Source organism: Grampus griseus (assembly GCF_964374135.1).
Source record: "Grampus griseus genome assembly, chromosome: 1".
NCBI lineage: Eukaryota > Metazoa > Chordata > Mammalia > Artiodactyla > Delphinidae > Grampus > Grampus griseus.
In genome coordinates, this window is record NC_139017.1 from 67,748,085 (window position 1) to 67,771,087 (window position 23,003).

The window sequence follows — 23,003 nt, forward strand, 5'->3', positions numbered from 1 at the left end:
TCTATGGGGGCAGGGATCATGTCTGTCTTATTTGCTAGACTGACCTAACAGAGGTTCCTAATAAATATTCATTGAATGAATTAAACAACTTTAAATGTTTGCAAGTCTCCTATAAATAGATTCAAAGTATGTCTTCAGGGCAGTTCTTCCACTGAGATGGGCTCCTACATAGGCCTAAGGCCTGGGTTTCTCCCTTGCAGCACAAAAGTGTAAATGAAGCTGGGGCAGTGGTCAATCACACTTCTGAGTTTTCACTTGGCTTCTACCTGGTCTTCTACCTGGCTTCTCTGTCCTTGTGTTCTTTGACTCCCAAGTCCTGTGAATCCACACCTGACCCCCTGGGTGTTGGGAATCCGTGGTCAGGCCTGATGCCACTGCCCACGGAAATAATTCATGAAGGGTCAGTTTCAGGAGAACAGAGAGCACATCTGACGAAAATCACAGTTAGCTCAGCGCAGTGCCAGGCACGTCGTTGATGAGTCAGTAAATAAATCCATTTCTGACTGCTGTCTTCTGCTTCTGCGGGGAACATCAGCTGGCTGATCCGAAGTTCTTGCCCTCTTGGCAACCTAACCCTTGGTATATTCCTCATCTCCAAACCCTGGAAGGGGAGCTGTCATTCAAATGTGTGAAACCGCATTTACATTTCAACAGAGATGCTTCTAAGCCCTTGCTTTGAGTTGGCTGATAAATTCCCAATCACATTTCCAGGAGGGATTCTGGATTTGAAGAGATTTCTCAGCAGTGGGTAGGATGAAGAACTCTCTCTCTCTCTCTTTTTTTTTTTTGGCCTCACCACATTGCTTGTGGGATTTTAGTTCCCCAACCAGGGATTGAACCCCGGACCTCAGCAGTGACAGCACAGAGTCCTAACCACTGGACCACCAGGAAATTCCCAGATTGGGAACTCTTAAGTCTGTAGGAGCCTAAGGGATACTTTATTCTGGAAGGAAGTCAGTGTCCTTCATTCTTCCTTGATGTTTTTGATTAAGTCAGTGAAATCTTTTGACCATTTTCTTTGGAGCACATGGCTGCTTAGTTGACATTCTCATGGGTAAATTTCCTTGGTGTGTCTGGCAACGTGGGCAGTGAGTGGGATTTCTCCACCTGCTGGGCAGACATAAGGATGCAGAACACTGAAGAGGAGCAGAACTATGGATCCCCTCAGGAGACCCCACCATCCCAGACACTCTTCATTGCCAAGGGTACCCAACCTAAACCTCTCGCTATGCTTTCTCCCACTGTTTAATCATTTTGACCTTAGAAAAACTACTCCTCAAGCCTAACCCACATTTATCTTGTTGAATGCTTAATGAACTCAACTTTCCTTCTAATGATCTATCCAAACCAACCTTTCCTATTACTAGGCAAAGTGCATTACCCATCCTCATTTTTCTGATGTGGTTGGGAGAGGAGACAGGAAGGCATTCCTGGCTTCTGCCAAGTGTGATCTGTGAAGGAATAAGCTTTAAAAGCTTACTACGTTAGTAGCTTGACTGGGGAGAAGTTGCAAATCGCATGTAACATAGCTAGACCATGGAAAAGAAGAGGAACACTCTCCTGCCTCCAGTTTACTAGTGGCTCAGAAACAAGCCGGAGTTGTCTCCCCAGCCATCCCTTTCTCCCAGGCACAGCCTAAGCCATGGAACTTTCCCCAGGCCCTCAGTCAGGATCCTGCTGATTTTCCCTATTGATCCTGCCTGGAACCTCTCTCCTACTCTATTTGTTCCACATTGCCCCCATTTTCACTCCTAAAACACAGTTCTGTTCTATTCCCCACATACTTGTGTAACCTTAAGCAAAGGGAATGGGTATCCTGGTGTGCCTTTTAGTACCAGGGAAAATGAGATCTCTGGGGCCCAAGAAATTCTAGCTAAACTTGAAACAGGAAGAAGGATGGGACAGCTAAGATAAAACTCAGCTCTAAAGCTTCTTACCTTTGGGGGTATTTGCACAGTGGAATAAAGTGTATTTACTGCATTTTCCTCTGGTACAATGCTCTGTTAAAAAACAAAAAACAAACAAAAGAAATCATTGCCAACCCCCTGGGTCACATAGACAAGGCCAAAGAGACATCCAGAATCCAGAGAAGGGAAAACAGAGGTGGGAGGAGACGGTGAGAGAGAAGAGAGGGTTCTGGAGCCTGAATGGGGGAGTGGGAAGTGCTCTTGTCAATGACTGCTATTGTAATTATTAATGACTTTTTTCAAGAAGCAATTGCTGGCTTCCCTCGTAGCACAGTGGTTAAGAATCCACCTGCCAATGCAGGGGACGCGGGTTCGAGCCCTGGTCTGGAAAGATCCCACATGCCACGGAGCAACTAAGCCCGTGCACCACAACTACTGAGCCTGTGCTCTAGATCCTGCAAGCTGCAACTACTGAAGCCCATGTGCCTAGAACCCGTGCTCCGCAACAAGTGATGCCACTGCAATGAGAAGACTGAACCGCAACGAAGAGTAGCCCCTGCTCAACACAACTAGAGAAAGCCTGTGCACAGCAACAAGGACCCAATGCAGCCAAAAATAAATAAAATTTTAAAAAGAAGAAATTGCATTATTTTAAAACTGTATCTTGTTTAAACTGTATGAGCTATGAGCCTCCTAAGGTTATTAAAGGATAATTTGAAATCATATTGTCAATGTTGGAAATAAACTTTTTCATCAGTCAGAAGAACTTATGGGGCAAATCAGAAATGATGACTAAAGGGACAAAACAAAACAAAACAATGACAGCAATAACAAAAGCTCCTTCCAGGCTGGAGAAAAATATCCTGGGTCAGTGAAGTTTATTCCTGAACATCTAGGACAGTCTTGTGGTCTCCAGGGAATGTGTCTTGAGCAGGGGAAGAGGGAGGATGGTGATAAAGTGATCGAATTTGACAGAAGCCGGGCTGAGTGAAGCACAAAGAGGTCACCCCTGTGAGGAAGGAAGGAGCTCTCAGGACACCAACAACTTCGAAGAGGAAACATAATACCTACTCTTGGAAAAGTTGTGGATAAGTGTAAGAAGATGCATTCTGATCAGGAGACACTGAAGGCTGGAGTAAAACTAAGAGTTTTGAAGCTCCAAAGTGCTTTTATTTCTTCATTAAGTGGGCCAATGTGGAAAGGGCACTATGAAACCTAAGGAGCAAACCTAGCCTCAGCTGCAATGATTTTTGCCAGTGGACCTTTTGAAGCTGTCTACCTAGTTATTGTCTAAAAATTGTCTCTTGTTATTTGCATTTCTTTAAACCTTAGTCTTAGGATTTTCTTTTCAAAGAGTGTTCTTTGAATTAACCTTGTGTTTGTTCACTGCAGCTTGGTGACCCACACTTGGGAAGCCTTGAGTGAGGGCGCAGAGCCACCATGGACCCTCTGAGCCCCCTCCTGATGCTTCCTTGAGTTGCCTCAGAGGAAATGGCATCTCTCAAGCCAGTTTTCTGATACCATAACTCAAACATCATATCAAAGTCACATTTTTCTACCCGCCATCCTATGCAAAAGGAATTGGGTCTGTTGAGTGGCCATTTTGAACAGTGGAGGGGAAGGAGTGATTCCGTAGATCACAGTGTGAGCGTTACTGGCTAGGTCAGAGCCAGATGCTCCAGGGGCCACCAGTTCCTGCACAAGAGAGAATCCATGAAGACTTGGGGGAGGCACAGGTACATTGGGTTTAAAGGGTTATACATTTTCATTTCCCATGTTGCCCAAATCCATGGAAAAATCTCAAGTAAAGCAAGGAGGGCCTCAGAGAGGAGAATCAGTCCCCAGGAAAGACGGGAAAGAACTCACATTTAAGTAAGAGATTGTGTCATACTCCGAGGCCTCTCCAAAAGTGGGGGAGTAGTTAAGAGTTTCTGGATGAAGGTTCAGTCCCTTCTTCTCTTCAATGGACTCTGAAACCAAGTTGGGAGAGAATCAGAGCTGGCTCCTCTTTCCCCTGGCCACCCACATTGGCCCACCATCTGGATGACCCACTTAGGGTGACCAACCATCCTGATTTCCCTGTAACTGAAGGGTTTTCCAGGACATGAGACTTTCAGTGCTAAACCCAGGAACCCCAAGATGAACTGGTCACCCTCATCACTTCACTTCCCAATTTCTGGACAAAGGCAGCCAAAAGAGGAAGCAGAGGAGATCAGAAATGCTTTTACAGTGTTTACAGGAGGGAGAGAATATCTCAAAGTTTGCAGTTCGTACCCAACCAACGCTTAGGTCCCTCCCCAATACCCTGAGTGGACAGTATCAGTGGGAACCCGAGAAGACAAATCAGCAGGGTTTAGGGACACAGAGCATGGGGTACAGCCTGGAGAAAGACAGAGAAAGGCTTCTCCAGGAGTAATGTATCTAGACTGAGGTGGGGAGTAGAGAGAAGTCTCTGGAGTTGATCCAATGGAGAGAACTGGGATGGATTGGGGGCTCTGACAGGGATGGGCTGAACGGACGGTGCTGGTTTGTGGACCTCAGAGTTGAAGGCCATGGCCTCCCAGTCAGGGGAGCAGAGTCAACAGTGTGTGACCTGTGTCAGCAGGAGGGATACACTAGTAAGTCCCTCTGAGGGGAAGGAGAAGGGCAGGCACTGGGGAAGGAGAAGGGCAGGTACTGGAGAAGGAATTAGGAGAATCTTTGTCTTAGGAGAGAAGTTAAGGGCTCAGGTATTCTCTCCACTCCAGAATTAAGGAGTACAGATGGCTGGTGCTGTCCTTTAGGACAGAGATGATGGCTTCTTCATTTCTGCATCCTTAGTGCCTAACACCAAGCTTGGCACACAGTCCAACATACTGTTGAATGAGTGAAGGAGAAAATGCATGATTGAGGGTGAAGACAAAAATAGTTCATGCTCTACCTTTTCTTCTTTCTCTTCGTATGATCAAAATAATTAGCACCGGTGCAATGAAACAGAACAGGGTGAGTGACAACAGAAGTTTGAGGATCACAGTGGTAGCCAGGCCACCAGCAGCACCTTTAAAGAGAGAATGGGTGTAGGCACAGGGCAGGGAGAAGAGTCAGCTAGGGAAAATGACCCAACTTTTGGAGCAATTGCAACCTTCCTCCCAGTCTGATGACTTCCCCAGGGCTTCCAGTTTTCACAAAGGGCTTGTTCCCAAGGGGGGTCAGGAGCTGAAGAAGATATAGGTCCTAAGACCAGGGGCTCCTGGAGAAAGAGGAGAGACAGTCACCTTCACAGAGCTTCCAGGCAAAGATGGGGTTTGAGGAGTTGCTGCTGATGGGGTTTCTGGCCATGCAGATGAAGGTCATATCACTTTTCTCCTGCCTCCAGGATATGGGGAGGGTGGAGCCACTATGGGACTCATTGGTCACCTGTCCCAGGGACTTCCAGCTGTAAGTTACATCCTCTCCTCCCTGTTCCATGGAACATGTCAGATTGGTTATACATGTGCCATTCTTATTGTTCTGCAGACCTATGATGACTTTGGGCTTTGACAGGTGCTCTGTAAAAGAGAAATAGACAACAAAGTGTGGAAATTATGCCCATAGCCCTCATTTTTTCTGCATTATTCTTGTAAACCTTGGACCTGAATCTCCCTGGTGTGCTACAGAGTGGAGAGGAAGCAGCAATTCAGAGCAGAATTCTCATTCTTATCTGGGGAAGAGAACAATCTAGGTCAGATTGCCCACAGCCATAAAACAACAACAGTAGTAATAGAAATAATTACAATGCAACAAGAATGAGCTGCCATTTACTAAGCACAGGCATATGGTAAGCACTGTGTTAAAAGCATTTTAGATGTTCATTAGTTTTATCTTTTTTGGAGGCTCCCTATTCCCCTGTCCTCAGGCTTCCTTGAAGAGACTCACTTTACTCTCTAGGAGAGAACAAAGGTATTGGAGCAACACTTCTGGTTCCCCTCTCTACCTTGTGCTCACTCTTTCAGAGGATGAGCAATTGTTTCATTGCTGAGATGGTGAGTCTGACATCCCTCATCTACATTTCTCTATTTACATGTTTGGGCTGTTATGATTGCTGTTTAAATGTGGTTTACCCTCCCCCTCCCCCCACCCCTGCTAGTTTGCCTGCAGAATGCAGGTCTTCCATTCTTCTCAACTATATCTATATGGAGGACACACCTGGATCAAGGTGCATGGTCTACCTCCTACATGCAAACCTGCAGGCCCATCTCCTGGTGTCCCTGATATTGCAGCTCAGTGAGAAAGGCAGCTATTCTTTTAGCTGGTTGAGTAATTGTTTCATAAGTTCATTTTCCCTGAATAGGCACCAAAGTCTAGACTTGGGGGAAAGTATTTTTATTATCCAGCTTTACCAGAAAAAATAAAACTGATATTTTTATCTTCCTTTCTGATTCTTGTGTCTATTTCTCATTTGGTTAGAATCTTCACGGGAAGAGGTGTGATTGATAGTTATACCTGATAATCTTTCTAAGATAGGTATCACTTTACTCCCCATTACAGATATGGAAACTAAGTTTCAAAGAGATCAAGTAACTTGTCTAAGGCCATGTAACTAGTAAGTAGAGAAGCCAACATTTGACCTGCGTGATTGTCACTTCTCATAAAGCCTATCTGCTGCACCACAATCCTTCTTACTGAATATCTAAGAGGGGACTTCAAGGGTTGGCTATATCTACTTCATCCATGCATGAGTTCCCTCTTCCACTTTATTGCCAAGGGTTTATCCAGCCTTTGTCTGAACAGCTCCAATATCAGGGAGTTCACCATTTTAAGAAGGCAGTCATCCACCTTTGGAACTGGTTCTGCTCACCATAGACACGCAGCTCATACTCCTGGGTTAGGGGATCCTGGAGGGTTGAGCTGTGTATCTCCACACGGTAGACACCTGAGTCATTCTTCTTCAGTTTGCTGAGCTTCAGGGAGTAGCCTTCATGTGGGAAATTCACCCTTTCCTTGTTACGATGTTGGGTCACTATGATAAGGGCTTTTTTGTCTGCCAACTTTGGCTGTATGGTGACAAGAGTGGTTGTGTTGAAGACCCAGATAATGCTGTCAATTGGATCTGCTGAGAGATTCAGTGGGAAATTCACAGACCCACCAAGGGCACCAACTAGCTTTTTCAGTACTCCACAGGCTGCTGGCCCTGTAAAAACAGAGAACCATAAAATAAACCTGAGTTCCTGACCTTGCCACCAATTACTCACTCCCTTTGGGTCCTGGAAAGGTCCCAAGAAACCCTCTCAGTCTAACCCAACCAGTCCTGGGAAACCCTTTGGAACCTCACTCACACAAAGGCACTGAGGTCAGAACTCTCTGTCTGAAAGGGGTGACTACAGGCAAACCCACCCCATTCCCAGAGATCTCTGGCTGAAAAGACCAAGCTCTGAGGTAGACCATGAGGTTGGCTGCATCCTTGACAAGTTCCTGTGGGGTGACAAGTGGGGAGGTTACTGTCCAAGCTCCATTTAGGACTCTCAGATTGCTCCTGGGAGAGCTGATTTTGTTGCAGATGAAGAAGGTAACAGTCTATCTGACCTGGGGCAGAGGTTCTTAAGCACAAACCAGGGCATCGAGAGGCAAGCTGTAAGTCTTTAAAGATAGTGATAGCTTAGAAGTTTGAGGATGATTTATCTTTTTATTTTATGGTGGATGGGAGTGAATTAAAGCTCATCCCCAAATGAGGTTCTCATTCACTTGAATTCCAATATCCTTCCTTGAGTGGAAAGGAAAAGGGTGAGTGACTGGGAGCTCTGGAATATGCCCAGGCTACCTTGTGATGTTTAACCTGAACTATCAGGAATTGTAGTAGGGCTTTACTGCTCCCTGCCTCCCAAATTTCTGTTTCAGTGCAATCTTAATTCACCTCAGAGAGCGTGACTTGCAAACAACCATCACTGATTTTGTGGCTCCAGGTGAAAAACAGTTAGGAATGGCTGCTGAAAAAGCTTCCAGAAGTGGTCAACTGAGCAGCAACCTAATAAATAGCCCATGGGCCAAACCTGGCCTGCCCCCTGTTTTTGAAAATAAAGTTTTATTGGAACACAGCCATGTTCTTTCCTTTGCACATTGTCTGTGGTTGCTTTTCCACTACAGAGGCTGAGTTGGATAGTTGTGACAGAGCTCATACTGCCTGCAAAGCTTAAAATTTTACTATTTGGCCCTTTACAGCAAAAGTTTGTTAACTGGATTTGATTAAAAAAACAAAAACAAACCTGAGATTCAAAAAAAGTAAGTAAGTTTTCCAAGGGCACAAAGCTAGCAGGTGATAATTTGAGGATTTAACCCAATGTCACTCCAGCCCTGGAGTCTGGACTCTTTCCACTATGGCTCAGTTTGAAGGTCCCTTGGCATTTGTACCAGCTCCAGCTCTTTCCATTAGTCCCCTTCTTCAGTTCCCTCAAGGGCTCAGGTGTCAATTCTGAAGCCCTGGGGTCTCATGGAATCCCGATTTACCATTCAAGTCCTTTGGTGACCTTCCTTCAAGTACAAGCTGCTCTACCAGTGCCCCCAGAGTAAGGGAATCTGGTGCTACCAAATGTTGACCTAGCCCCTTGATAACAGGTCTTGGATCTTGACCAAATTTTTTGCTAAATTTATCTCTAAAAGTACTTGTTTCTCTTCCTGAGTAAATGCCTTTTAGGAGATGATTCCTGTTTTCAAACAGTTTTCCCCTATAATTTATATATATGCATATATACTTTGGATCACTCAAGCCTTTATCAAATCATCCTGTTAAGTAAGCTGATTTTCCAAAAAGCTACCCTCCCTGCTACTCTAATACTAAGGGAGGATGGTTTTTCATTACTTTCTCTTTGATCATCTCATGGGGTGTCAAAATATTTCCACTAAATGTTATAGACAAAACCAGTTTTATTTGAATTTTTGATTTATCAATTAATGTATTCATTCTCTTACTTCAACCATGAGATGGAAGGGGTGAATATTTTGCAGTCAAATAAAGATTGGATATCACTTGCACCCAAGTAGTTTCAATTATTGGATTAGGGCACCTTTGAGTATTTTAATTTTCATGTGAAGTTTGGGGGACATGTATATGTCAAGGAGGTGACAAAATTGTAAGGATGTGGTTTTAGTGTTTTAGCATGTGTGCATGCACTTAAGCCATGAATAATTAATTGTTCTTTTTACATCTTTATATACATGGTGCTATCTTCCTAGGGTACATTTTAAGAAATGTTAATTGTGTGGAGATATAAGAAAATATCCCCAAATTCATTGTTCCTTGTTAGAATGAAATTGGAGGACAATACAGTGCAAATTGCCAACATGAACCTAGGTGGAAGATATTGGTCTATCTTTATTGTATCTTCAGGGTGAGGAGAAGAGTCGTAAAAGAAGAAAGTAGTTCCATGCCATTCCCTAAACGTGAGCTCAGACGTTAAGGGCCTGGGTTGGTTAAGTCCTAGCCAGTTTTGTTTCCTCTTCCCAGTTGACTGTGAAAGGGGGTCCAGAAACAAGACACTTCTCTTCTCAGCTTCTAAGACTGAACTGAAGCTCCCCTTTCTCTGATGGCTTCTCCACCTGTGATGTGTGACCCTATAGGGTTTTACCATGTCTAGGTAAGTCATGCTCTGCTCATTCAGTCATTCCTTCCTTTAACTAAAATTTGTTTAGTTCCATACTTGTGCCTGGCACTGTTTAGGAGCTGAGGGTATAACTGGGGAGCAAGATAGTCATGATCCTTGCACTCATGGAATTGGGAGAGAGTCATTAAATGAGTAACAACATGTGCTGTGAAAGGGGAAATGACAGTACTTAGGGAACACATGATGGGGGTGGGGGATGTAACATGACCTGTGTGATCAGAAGGCCCTAGAGAATGAGTAGCTACTAACACCTATCTACAAGGCCAGGGAGGATTGGGCCCCATGAGAATCATCTACCCTCCCACCTGGATCAATGTGGTGACTGTTGTAACTTGCCTCCTCTGCATTCATTTCAGTCCTTCCTCATTTTGTAGCAGCCATATGGTTTGGGTAACTCAACTCAAGTGGTAGCTTTCCTCTGCACAGTAATTAGTTCAGGGGTATCACATGTCCCAGGTTGATTGTATCTGATTGTATCTGAGATACAATCTGAGATTGTATCAGGGCTTTTGTTCCTAGGCCAGCAATAGTTGATGCTGTGGGAAGATATGAAGCCTTGGACTGCCACCCACTTACTACCACCAGACAAGCAGCCAGGGCTCCTTCCTCAGCTTATCCCCAGTTTACCTCCTAACTCACGCTTTTATTGGTGCTTTATCCTTTTCTCTGTCCAGCTAAGTCTTATTTAAGACCCATAAATCCTAGTTCAAAGCCCTTCCCTGAGGAAGTCTTCAACTCTTTCTCACACCTACCCCCTGAAATTCCACCATGAATGTCACTTCATTTTCCACTTGAAATTCCCCATGAGGAGCTATTCCCATGGGTGGTGACTGGACATACCATTTTGCTGTGAGTTAGCGGATCACTGATCTACAGGCTTTAGGTTCCAGATCACCTGGTGATGGGGTCTGGAGTCTCATCCAGGGACATGTGGAGATGGTCTCTTCTCCCAGACAACATGCAACAGTGTAAAAAAGTTAGAGGTCTGGCCTAAATGGGGGTCAGGAGACCTGGGTTCCATTCTGGTTCCACTGTAATAATAACTCCAGCAATGAATACTTGGTTTAATGGGTATTCCCGTTCTTGATCCTCAAGTCAACTCTATGTGATAAAGGTTAAGCTGCACTTTATAGATGAAGACATTGGGGGTCCAAGATGCTGAGTGACTTTCCTAAGGCCCCAAACTGGAAAGTGGCAGAAGTGACATGAGAAGCTAGTTTGTTCCCCCATCTCCTCTAGAGGCCTGCATTCTTTCCACTGCTACCTCCCACTACCATTTTGAATTTCAGCTTATCCCCAGTTTACATCCTAAACGTAAATTTGAATTTCAGTGTTCTTACCTCTCATAGGAGAAAAAGAATAATCTTTATTCACCAAGATTTAGGGAAGGATGAAGGGTGAATACAGATGTGAAAACACTTTGAGAAGTACAGAGCAGTCTGAGACATGGTGGGAGGCAAGAGGAAACGACAGGCAGGAGTGTTATGAGACAGGCTTTGAGAAACCTTCCCACTTTTTGGTCTCATTTCTGCAAGAATGGCTAAAAGTGAGATTTCCCAAAACTTCTTTGGATGGCTTCTCAGTAAGGTAAGCTTCTTAGAAGGTGGTCTGGACACTAACGCCTATACATCAGTCACTGGCTAATTCACAGCAAAAGAGTAAGTCCAATCACCACGCAGGGAGATAATTCCTACAGCAAGCATCCCCACCAACCTACTTTTGGAGGTTGAGGAAGCTGGGGCAGGAGACCCTCTGCTTTCTGCCCTGGCCAAGTCTCAGGTATTTTTGGCACCAGAAGATTCAGCCCTAAGATGCTCTTCATAACAAGAACAGACAACAGCTCCTCCCTTTTGCCACCTGCCTTTCCTTTTTGCTGTCACCTCCTCCCCTTAACCTGTTCCCCCAAGGCTCATGTGTTGAGTGGAGGGAAGGAGCCAAATTAGGAGGAAGGGGCACCATCAGTACAGCCAGAATCAAGGAATGGTGACCTAGGAGGAAGATCTCGGCATAGCGGAGTGTGTAAAGCCCACCTCCTGCTTGCCAGCCCTGTCCCCGAGCACCCCTTCCAGTACTGGGTGCCTCTATCAGAATGCACCACAGTGTCATGCCACCCTCACCATGGAAACCAAGGATCAGAGCATCTCAAAGCTAGGAGGAATTTTAGGGACTACTTAGTCCAATCCCATTTTATAGATGAAGAGTCTGGTGCTCTGAAGGTTATAGTGATGTGTGCCAAGTGAGTGGAAGGCCAGGATTAGTAACAAGGGCTCCTAAGGCAGGGTTTCCCAAGCTGTGCCCCTGCTACCTTTGAGGTCTGTGGCAGTGCCTCAGTGTATTTCTTGGGAGCTTAGATGGAGGTCAAGGGGGTAGGGGATGGGGTGGAAGCTATGGAACTACCCCCCTCCATCAGGGAGGCTTCAATTCTGTGCATCAGAGTTGTTTGTTTCTGTGTAAGTTTTCTTTTTATAAAAGGAAACCACTGCTTAAAAAAGAAAAAAACGACTTTGGAAACTACTGTTCTTTACCCAAATTCCCCTTAATTAATGTACTTGGAAAGGGCATTTACAATCAGTACCATGTAAGATGTACATGGAACAGAGGCTGACAAGCCTCCCAATTCACCAGCCACCTTTGCCAACACTCCAGTTCTAACCTGCAACATTCATATTCAAGTTCCCTACTGTTCTGCCCCTCACTCATCTCTGAAACGTTCCTCTTGTTTGTCTCTTCTGGTCTTTTTCAACACCTCCCCAATACCTCCTCACCCACTTTTTCTGATTTCCTTTTATAAACTGTCTCCTCAACCCTACTGTATCCTATAATCATCATAAAATTGTGTCCATTTTCCAGATGAGAATACTGAGGCTGCAAGAGTTATTCCTTGGTCCCTCTGAATTTGGCCAGGGTGAATTTTGTTTGGTGCATTCACATCCTGGAAATGGAGTTCCCTACTCTTCTTGGGCATTTCCACTGCCTACCTTGGCCTCATGTACCTGGAGAGGGAAGGAATCTCTGGGGAAGATTCATCTCAAATACACATTCATTGAGCACTTTTTCTGAGGGTACAATATTAGGCCATTAGTTTGGTGTGATGAAATGAGCACTAGGTTTGGAAACTCAGTTTCTGTTCTACCTCCTAATAGCTGTGTAATCGTGCCTAAGACACTTGACCTCTCAGAGCCTAAGTTTTGGGGATAATAATATCTATCTTGTAGATTTGTGAGGAGATTGTATGAAAAATGCCTTGGATGTAATAGGAGCTTAATAAATGGTGATTATTATTATATTGTTTTGCATTTGATATCTTATTTAAAACATGACAATAATTTGCAAGTTAAGTTTTCATACTTGTAAAGTATGAAAGTTAAGTTTTCATACTTGTAAAGACCGAGGTTCAGAGGCTAAGAAACTTATCCACAATAATATAGCTACTAAGTCAAGCCCAGGAGTTCTTCTCCAGGGCCAGCACTGCTTTCACCGTCCTGCCCACTGGAGGCTCTATGACAATCTCAGATTATTCTTTCAATCATGGAAGTTATAGCACGCAGGCTGCCACAGCCTCCTGGAGCAGGGTGCACACTTGCAACTTGCACCCTGCTGCCCCAGATCATGTTTCAGGTGGGCACCTGGGTTTTGAAAAGTCCTGCCATGTCCTTCCCCATTTCACCATCCCCAAGTTCCCCTTCTGATCACCATTTCCGTTCAAGGAGTGATTTTTAAAGTAAGGGTCAGTTCCAGTTCCAGGACCAGGTGCTTCCTAAAAATGCAAACTTTTAACGAACTCACAGAGGGTGAGAGTCTGTTGATGCTGAACAGTTCAAGACACCAGGTGGCGGGCAAGAGAGGATAGTGAGCCCTGACTTACTACGTGGGCTTGGGCAGTTCTCTTCTGGCAGGCCTGGGGCACACATAAATGAACCAGCCACACCAAATCCTCAGAGGGAGACCTCATGTGGTTCTCCATGAGTTTGATGACCAGAGAGATATTCCTAACTTATGGGGTTCCTGGTCCTTCCTGAGAGCCCTGAAGATAGTAACATCTTGAAAGACTAGAATACCTGTGACAGGCATAGAAAAGTCCTCAGTCCTTCATGGCATTAAATATAAAGTTCCTACCTATGAGTTGGTTTTCTAAGTAGAGACTGATTGGGTTACTTGGGTTAAGAGAGAAAATTCAAATGTTCTCTGCCATCAGTATGATTGTTAAATGCATAATAATTTAAAATATTTTTCTAAATAATACATATTTATATTTACATAAATATAAAACATAGAAGTATATGTATAAATGTATTTGAATTAAAATATTTTAAATATATATTTCTAAGTAAATAAATATACACCTGTACCATCTCATTTTGTTCTTAAAATTACCCTCAAAATGAAGGAAGGCTGAGGTCCGAGGAAGATGACATTCTTCATCTATTTCATGGCAGAATCCAGATAAGGACACAGGTTTTCCTGATACCCAACACCACTTCTTTCAGCCCTTTGTTCCCTGGGACAGTCAGAAGGGCAGTCAACTCCCAAAGTCATTCCTTCTCCTCTCCCTCCAGTCTCTTCCTACCCTCTGTGAGTCAGAGACCACAGGACGTAAAAGCTTTTGCACAGCAAAGGAAACCATAAACAAGATCAAAATACAACCCTCAGAATGGGAGAAAATCTTTGCAAATGAAGGAACTGACAAAGGATTAATCTCCAAAATTTACAAGCAGCTCATGCAGCTCAATAACAAAAAAACAAACAACCCAATCCAAAAATGGGCAGAAGACCTAAATAGACATTTCTCCAAAGCAGATATACAGATTGCCAACAAACACATGAAACAATGCTCAACATCATTAATCATTAGAGAAATGCAAATCAAAATTACAGTGAATTATCATCTCACACCAGTCAGAATGGCCATCATCAAAAAATCTAGAAACAATAAATGCTGGAGAGGGTGTGGAGAAAAGGGAATACTCTTGCACTGCTGGTGGGAATGTGAATTGGTTCAGCCACTATGGAGAAGAGTATGGAGGTTCCTTAAAAAACTACAAATAGAACTACCATATGACCCAGCAATCCCATTACTGGGCATATACCCTGAGAAAACCAAAATTCAAAAAGAGTCATGTACCAAAATGTTCATTGCAGCTCTATTTACAATAGCCAGGACATGGAAGCAACCTAAGTGTCCATCATCAGATGAATGGATAAAGAAGATGTGGCACATATATACAATGGAATATTACTCAGCCATAAAAAGAAACAAAATAGAGTTATTTGTAGTGAGGTGGATGGACCTAGAGTCTGTCATACAGAGTGAAGTAAGTCAGAAAGAGAAAAACAAATACCATATGCTAACACATATATATGGAATCTAAGAAGAAAAAAAAGTGTCATGAAGAACCTAGGGATAAGACAGGAATAAAGACACAGACCTACTAGAGAATGGACTTGAGGATATGGGGAGGGGGAAGGGTAAGCTGTGACAAAGTGAGAGAGTGGCATGGACATATATACACTACCAAATATAAAATAGATAGCTAGTGGGAAGCAGCCGCATAGCACAGGGAGATCATCTCAGTGCTTTGTGACCACCTAGAAGGGTGGGATAGGGAGGGTGGGAGCGAGGGAGACGCAAGAGGGAAGAGATATGGGAGCATATGTATATGTATAACTGATTCACTTTGTTAATAAAGTAGAAACTAACACACCATTGTAAAGCAATTATACTCCAATAAAGATGTTTTTTTTTTTTTTTTTTTAAAAAGCAATATTAGATGAGGGAGCAGAGCCTCCTAAGTTGAGCCAGAGGCCCAGAGTGGAGCCAGAAGCCTGGAGCTACAAGCAGGATGGGGTAGGCAGTCCAGAAAACAGGAAGATCTTGCTGGACTCACCTGTGAGCTGGCAGAGGAGAAAGATGAAGGTGAAGCATGCTGTGGAAGAAAGCATATTGCTCTTTGGATGTCAGTCACTAAAATGAACCCACTTCCCTCTTGTAGTCACCCGGTGTAGTCACCCCGGCTGGGATTTTAAGTAGGTGGGGTCATGAGATTGAGAATGAGTCATCTCAATTTTCTCCATATGGCCAGCATTTTCTGTTACACATGTGACCTTTCAGAGATTCATAATAGAGAACCTGGAAGGAAATAGAAGGTTATACAGAGAAAAAAGGGTGGCACTGGGGATAATAATAATATCTTTTGAGCTTTGCTAAGTACCAGGAGTACCTGTATTCTTTTATTTATTCCTCATAACAACCCTGTGAGTGAAATACTACCATAATGCCTAGTTTACAGATGAGAAAATGAAGGCTTAGAGTATAGTACAGCAAAATTAAGAAGTTCTTTTAATCAAAAGTAACCATTATAATAGTAAAAAGGCAAGCCACGTAGTGGGAGAACATATTTGTAATACATTTATTCCACAAGAGGCTTATATCCATAATATATGGTTGTCCAATTGTTCCAGCACCATTTGTTGAAAAGACTGTCCTTTCTATATTGAATTGCTTTTTATTTTAAAATTATTTTTTATTGGAGTATAGTTGCTTTACAATGTTGTATTAGTTCCTACTGTACAGCAAAATGAATTAGCTATACATATACATATATTCCCTCTTTTTCGGATTTCCTTCCCATTTAGGTTACCACAGTGCATTAAGTAAAATTCCCTGTGCTATACAGTATGTTTTCACTAGTTGTCTATTTTGAATTGCTTTTATACCTCTGTCAAAAAGCAGTTGATTATACTTGTGTGGGTATATTCTGGGCTACCTATTCTGTTCCATTGATTTATACAATGTAATTATTGATATATTATGACTTAAGTCTGCCATTTTATTGTTTATTTTCTTCTTGTTTCTTCTGTTTTTTATTCCTCCGTTTTACTTTCCTGGCCATTCTGTAGGTTATTTGAATATATTTTTAATAATTCCATTTTGATTTACTATAGTGTATCTTGAGTATATCTCTCTGAATAGATTTTTAAATGGCTGCTCAAGGCATTACATTAAACATACGTAACTTATGGTTTACTGATGTTGGCTTTTTACCAGTTCAACTAGCATGTAGAAACATTACCCTTACAAGATTCCTTTACCATCGCTCCTTGATAACTTATCTTAACCATATCCTCTCCACATATTGAGAACCATATCAGGTAATGTTATAATTTTTGCTTCAATTGTCAAGTATAATTTAGAAAACTCAAGAGGAGAAGGATAGGGAATTCCCTGGCGGTCCAGTGATTAGGACTCAGTACTTTCACTTCCAGGGCCTGGGTTAAATCCCTGGTGGGGGAACTAAAACCCTGCAAGCCACCTGGTGCAGCCAATAAAAAGAAAGAAATGAGGAGAAGGATAGTCCATGATATTTAACCCATATTTTTACTCTTTCCATTGCTCTTTCTTTATTCCTGATGTTCCAAGTTTCCTTCTTTTTTCTTTCTGTTTCAAGATATTCCTTTAGCCATTCTTTTAGGGTAGGTCTGATGGTGACAAATACTTTGAGTTTTCCTTTACAGTGAGGATGTCTTGATTTCACCTTCATTTCCTGGGCATAGAATTCTATTTTTTTCACAAATAAGATCTTTTATTTGTCACCATTGGAAGTCTGATTTTTAAACAGATTATTGGACTGGTGGCTCATATCCATCAGTTCACTCAACTTTAGCACCTGCTGCATCCCCAGTAGCTTTTCCAGAACTACTACCTTCACTATGTAGCTCCATGAGTTTTCCCAATTCAAACTTGGGCTTCTTCAGCATTTTTACTTTTCTAACAAAGGCATCATGGAGTGGATAAATAGATTGGAAGACCTTTTCTGTCTTTCCCAATGCTGCCTGGAATGAATTTATTTACCCTGTTTCAAGTCATTTGTCTACACCTCTTGGGTCATGATTTTCATCATCTTCTTGCGGATCTGGAGGACCTGCTGGTGTTGGGCATAAGAGGTCTTCCGAATCTGATTGTTGCGTTTTTTAGTAAAACCCGTACAGAATAGACGAAGCAAATAACCATAGGTAGTCTTGACATCAGTGTGAGCTTCAATCATGGTCTGACATTTTTTGACCATGGAGCACATTTTATCATGGGTAAGATCCATGCCATGGAAATTAGTCGGGCAGTTTTTGCCCTGAACATCCTCAGTAATTAGCATGAATTTTCTAAATGCAACTTCATCATTCTGCAGATCAGCAAGGCTCACTTCAAAAATATGACCCTTGAGGCCATCAGATGAGATTTTGGTTCCCTGAGTTCTCGTGACTAGTGTTTTCCCAATATTTCTTACATTGAACATAGCTGGTGCTTTCATATCATACCAATCTTTCTTAGAAAATGGGTCAACTGCTTTCTTCTTGGCTCCCTTTTTACCACCTTTTGTAAGGCACTTGATCTTGCCGACCCTGGGTATAGAATTCTAGATTGACAGTTCTTCTATTTCAGCACTTGAAAAATGTTATGCTACTCCTCTTGCCTGCATTGGTTTCTGATGAGAAATCAGCAGTCATTTAAATTGTTTTCCCCTGTAGTTAATGTGTTGTTTCTCTCTGTTATGAAGATATTTTTTTCTTTTTTGTTAGTTTCCAGCTGGTTTATTATAATGTGTCTTGGTATGTATTTCTTTGAGTTTCTTTGGGGTTCATTCAGTTTCTTGAATCTGTAGATTTGTGCTTTTTGCCAAGTTTGGAGAAATTTCAATACTTTTTGAATAGTTTTTCTTTCTTTAGCCCAGCATTCTTATTTTTTCTCCTCTCATTCTGAGACTTTGATAACAAGAATGTTAGATCTTCTATTATTGCCCCCATAGAGCTCTGAGTCTCTGTTAATTTTTTTCAGTCTGTTTTCTTTCTGTTGTTCAGGTTGGGCATTTTCTATCTTCAAGTACACTGATTCTTTCCTTTATAATCTCCGTTTTGCTATTAAGCCCATCAAGTGACTTTTAAATTTCATTTACTGCATTATTCACTTCTAAAACTTCCCTTTGTTTCTTCTTCATATATTCTGTTCTTTTGCTGAGACTTTCTAGTGGTTTTGTCTTTTTTTTCATTTCCGGGGTTTTATAATTACTTGTTGAAGTATTTTTATGATGGCTGCTTTAAAATCCTTGTCAGATAATTCCAACATCTCTCATCTTGGTTTTGGTGCCTATTGATTGCCTTTTCTTCATTCAAGTTGATATTTTCCTGGTTTTTGGTATGATGAGGGATTTTTGACACTGTGGTGGTGGGGTAGGTGATGTTATTACCACTGGGTGGTTGTGAAAATACAAATATTCCCTTGTCCTTGCTCAATAACACCCCAAGCAAGAGAGGGAAGTAGTGCCTCATTACTTCAGGGTGGGAATGGAAGTTCAGTCTTCCCAATCAGCCTCTTCTGACGTCACCTCAGTTGGGAAGAGGAGGGATTCCTCCTTACTGCCAAGAGAGATGGAGGTCTAGGCCTTCCTCTTGGCCTTGCTGATGGTGTGGGGTCCCACATTTTTCCAATGGCATTTGGCCAGAATAAGGTGATTATTGCCTAAAGGCTTCTATCTTGCTAGGCCATCTCTTTTCTCATCCTTTGCCAAGAGAGAGAAGAGTTCTCTTGGGATTGGCATTTCTGGGTTACAGACTTGTTTAACACACAGCCCAAGGTATATACATGACAAAAAGGAAACCCAGGGAACTAACCACCATGTCATTCTTTGGATCTTGAGGTCCCTATCCAGTACTTCTTCTCTCCACCTTTTAGAATCTTCTTGTGTTTGTGTTTTATATATAATGTCCAGGATTTTTGGAAAAGTAGAGAAAAATGTGCCCACTTCATCTTCTCTGGAATGAGTAGTCTGATCATGTGTTTTTATAACCTTTCTAATCTATCTATCTATCTATCTATCTATCTATCTATCTATCTATCTATCTATCTTTCTCTCATGGAAATAATGGTGGGATCTTTAAAAATGACTTCTTGTTAATTGGTAAAATCTCAGAAGATTTAATAAAAACTTGGTAAAATTCAGTACTCACTCATAATTGCAAAAATTTGTAGAAAACTACAGCAAACATAATATTTAGGTAGTGAGCCTTTAGAAGCAATACTATCAAAGTCAGGAATAAAGCAGGAATTTCTCCAGTTACTGCTACTATCTATTAATTAACTGGTGTCTTGGCCAAAGCAATGAGACAAGAAAAATAAAAATGTATGTGGATTAGAAAAGGAGACACAAATTATCATGTTTTTAGATCACATTACTGCTGATGTAGAATATCCAAAAGAATCTGCAGGCAAATTATGAGAGCTAATAAAGGAGTGAACAGGACTCCAGCAAACAACCATATTGTATACAAAATATTATTCTAACTTGGCTCACAGGTTAACACTTGTTTACTAATCTTGACATAGTTCAAGATTACCTCCTAGTAAGTCCTCAGTAAATATTAGCTATTATTTTAATTATAATTCATTTAAAATAGCTTCTAATCAGTTATAAAGAGCCAGACCTTGGGCTGTAAGTGTAAACAGATGAAGTCCCAGTCTTTTTTTTTTTAAGTCTTTATTGAATTTGTTACAATATTGCTTCTGTCTTTATGTTTTAGTTTTTTGGCCGGGAGGCATATGGAATCTTAGCTCCCTGACGAGGGATCAAACCCACACCACCTGCATTGGAAGGCAAAGTCTTAACTGCTGGACCATCAGGGAAGTCCCCTAGTCCCAGTCTTTATGTGAGGAATGCTGGTGAGCCATATGCCTGCTGTGCATCTGCACTTGCCCTCTGCCCTCTGCGTTGATGTTCCAGCTCCCTCCCCACTGCAGAAAAGCCACCTGACTCATTCAGGTAGGTCACAGCACTCCTAACTGATACCTCATCTCTGATTCCCTGACTCTTTGCTGTTATCTGCTGGCACAGATATGTGTGCCATGTGCCAGGCTTAGGTAAGAGGGATGGGGGAGGTAGGTGGGAGATGGAAGGTGTGTGTAAGTTGACAAACATGGAGATGTCTGTTACACCTAGTCTCTGTTTCCACAGAGCTCATGACACAAATTGTAAGTTCTGACATTATAATCATATACAGTAGTCCCTTGGTATCCATGGGAGATTGAGTCTAGGACTGCTCACTCCACACCAAGATACCCTGGATGCTCAAGTCCCTTACAATCATCCTCTGTATCTGTGGGTTCTAGAAACATGGATATGGAAGGCTGACTGTAATGTAAATCTTTTTCAAAAAAAAGAAGGGGGGGGGAATTGGTAGAATCTCAACATATTTCAGTTACTTAGCAGCTGTGCAAGTTAGTATAAACAGATTTAAAAATCACTCTGGGAGCCATTTTGTGGAAATTAAGGGTGATTTTTATATAAAATACTATATTTTGATGTAAAGAAGGTACACTGTATTAGCACATTAAGATGAAAATCACATCAAATTGATACTAAGACTAGAAAGCACACTGGAAGAACTTGCTACCATGTGCCCCTGACAAGCTGTAGCCAGATCTGATCTCATGTAAGTAGTCAGTATTGACTCCACAGCTAAATTGGGCAAATGAATGCAGTTACAGTTAGTAAAAACTCACAGAAAGAACACACAGATATTGTGATTAGCAAGTGTATAGAAAAATTCAGTCTTAGAAGAGACAGGAGTAAAATGAGCAAGATGGTAGTGTAGGATTTTTTAGTACCTGTCCCCTCCTAGAAACATCAATTTGAACAACTCCAGTGGCTCCAGGCAGCTTCTGTGACAACAGGCTCCTGGTGGACTCCAGTGAACCAAGCCTCCTGGACCACCCCAGAGCAAGCCAGCTCCCTTAGATCATGACTATTGTGGCCCCAGCTCCCAACTAGCTCCCATGAATCTATGCTTCTATGAACCCAGACTCCAGCTAGGCCCATGCTACCACACCCCAAGCTGCCAGCCTGCCCCAATGCCAGGCTGGCCCCTGCAGACCTAGACTTTAGATAATCTCTTACAGACCCAGGCTCCTAGTCTGCCCTCCTAGTAGTGCCAGATGACTTCCCTCAGACCCAACCTTCAGACCAGCAGCTGTAGCCTCAGGCTCCAGGATCACCCTAGGTCCAGGCCAATCCCCATGTCCACAGCCTCCAGGCTGGCTCCCACAAAACCAGGTTCCTGGCCCATTCCAGCACCTGACTGGTCCCTTTAGACCCAGATGTCAGGTTCATCCCACTGGTACCTTGGTAGCCTTGGTTTAGATCACATTACTGCTGATGTAGAAAATCCAAAGGAATCTGCAGGCAAATTATGAGACTAGCCTTGGTTGACTAGCCTTGGTAGCCTTGGTTGACCCCTGTGGTCCTAGAAGACAGGTCTTCCCATTTGGACACAGATCCCAGGCTCCCCAACACAGACTTATGCATCAGACCCACCCAAGTGAACACAGGCTCTGGGCCCAACCCATGGACCCAGGCACAAATGAACCCAAGCACCAGGCCTGCCAGTCTGCTGACCCAGGCACCATACTTGCCAGTACAAGGACTCAAGAAGTAAGCCCACTCAGGATCTCTGGATCTCTGATGGGCTGACTGGTAAATGGCTTTGCCTGCTGAAGCTAGTCTTTAAAGACTGGAAGAGGTGCCTACTTCCTCAAATGTGCAGACACCAATTCAAGGCCACAAGGATCATGAATAATCAAGGAAACATGACACCATCAAAGGAAACTAATAAAGCTCCAAAGGCTGATGCTAAAGAAATGGAGATTTACAAAGTGTTTGACAAAGAATTCAGAATAATCTTCTTAAATTCAGTGAACTCTAAGAAAACACAGAGAGACAACTAAATAAAATTAGGAAAGCAGGGCATGAACAAAATGAAAAGTTCAACAAAGAAATAGAAACCATAAAAAAAAAAAAAAAAACACAGAAAAACCCAAAACAGAAATCCTATGTTGCAGAATACAGTAACTAAACTGAAAGAGTCCATAGAGAGCTTCAACAATAGACTCAACCAAAGAGAAGAATTAGTGAACTAGAAGACAGGTCCTTTGAATCATTCTCTCGGAGAAGAAAAAACAATGAAAAAGAGCAAAGAAAGCCTATGTGAATTATGGGCTAACATTAAAATAAACAATCTACACATGTTTGGAGACCCAGAAGGAGAAGAGGAGGAAAAAGGAGCAGAAAGCTTACTTAAAGAAATAATGGCTGAGCAAGATCCTTTTTGACTCACCTCCTAGAGAAATGGAAATAAAAACAAAAATAAACAAATGGGACCTAATGAAACCTAAAAACTTTTGCACGGCAAAGGAAACCATAAACAAGACAAAAAGACAACCCTCAGAATGGGAGAAAATGTTTGCAAATGAAGCAAGTGACAAAGGATTAATCTCCAAAATTTACAAGCAGCTCATGCAGCTCAATGTCAAAAAAACAAACAACCCAATCCAAAAAAATGGGCAGAAGACCTAAATAGACATTTCTCCAAAGAAGATATACAGATTGCCAAAAAACACATGAAAGAATGTTCAACATCACTAATCATTAGAGAAATGCAGATC

At 42.3% G+C, this 23,003-nt stretch overlaps 1 protein-coding gene and 1 pseudogene across 2 annotated transcripts; both read right to left on the minus strand.

The window, feature by feature from the left end:
• Positions 1 to 1,035: 1,035 nt before the first annotated feature.
• On the minus strand, positions 1,036 to 15,493 carry SLAMF7 (SLAM family member 7; the record flags this gene model as incomplete). The annotated part of the gene is made up of 7 exons (XM_082668971.1): positions 15,406 to 15,493; positions 6,724 to 7,056; positions 5,162 to 5,434; positions 4,828 to 4,944; positions 3,774 to 3,877; positions 1,938 to 2,000; positions 1,036 to 1,110 (listed from the first exon to the last, which is right to left on the minus strand). Exons 1-7 carry the CDS (start codon positions 15,458 to 15,460, stop codon positions 1,036 to 1,038), a joined length of 1,020 nt encoding a protein of 339 aa, XP_082525097.1. The 5' UTR covers positions 15,461 to 15,493.
• Positions 15,494 to 17,137: 1,644 nt separating this feature from the next.
• LOC309836199 (small ribosomal subunit protein eS1-like) lies at positions 17,138 to 17,840 on the minus strand (annotated as a pseudogene). Its single transcript has one exon. The product of its transcript is annotated as a small ribosomal subunit protein eS1-like (transcript).
• Between the last annotated feature and the right edge of the window lie 5,163 nt (positions 17,841 to 23,003).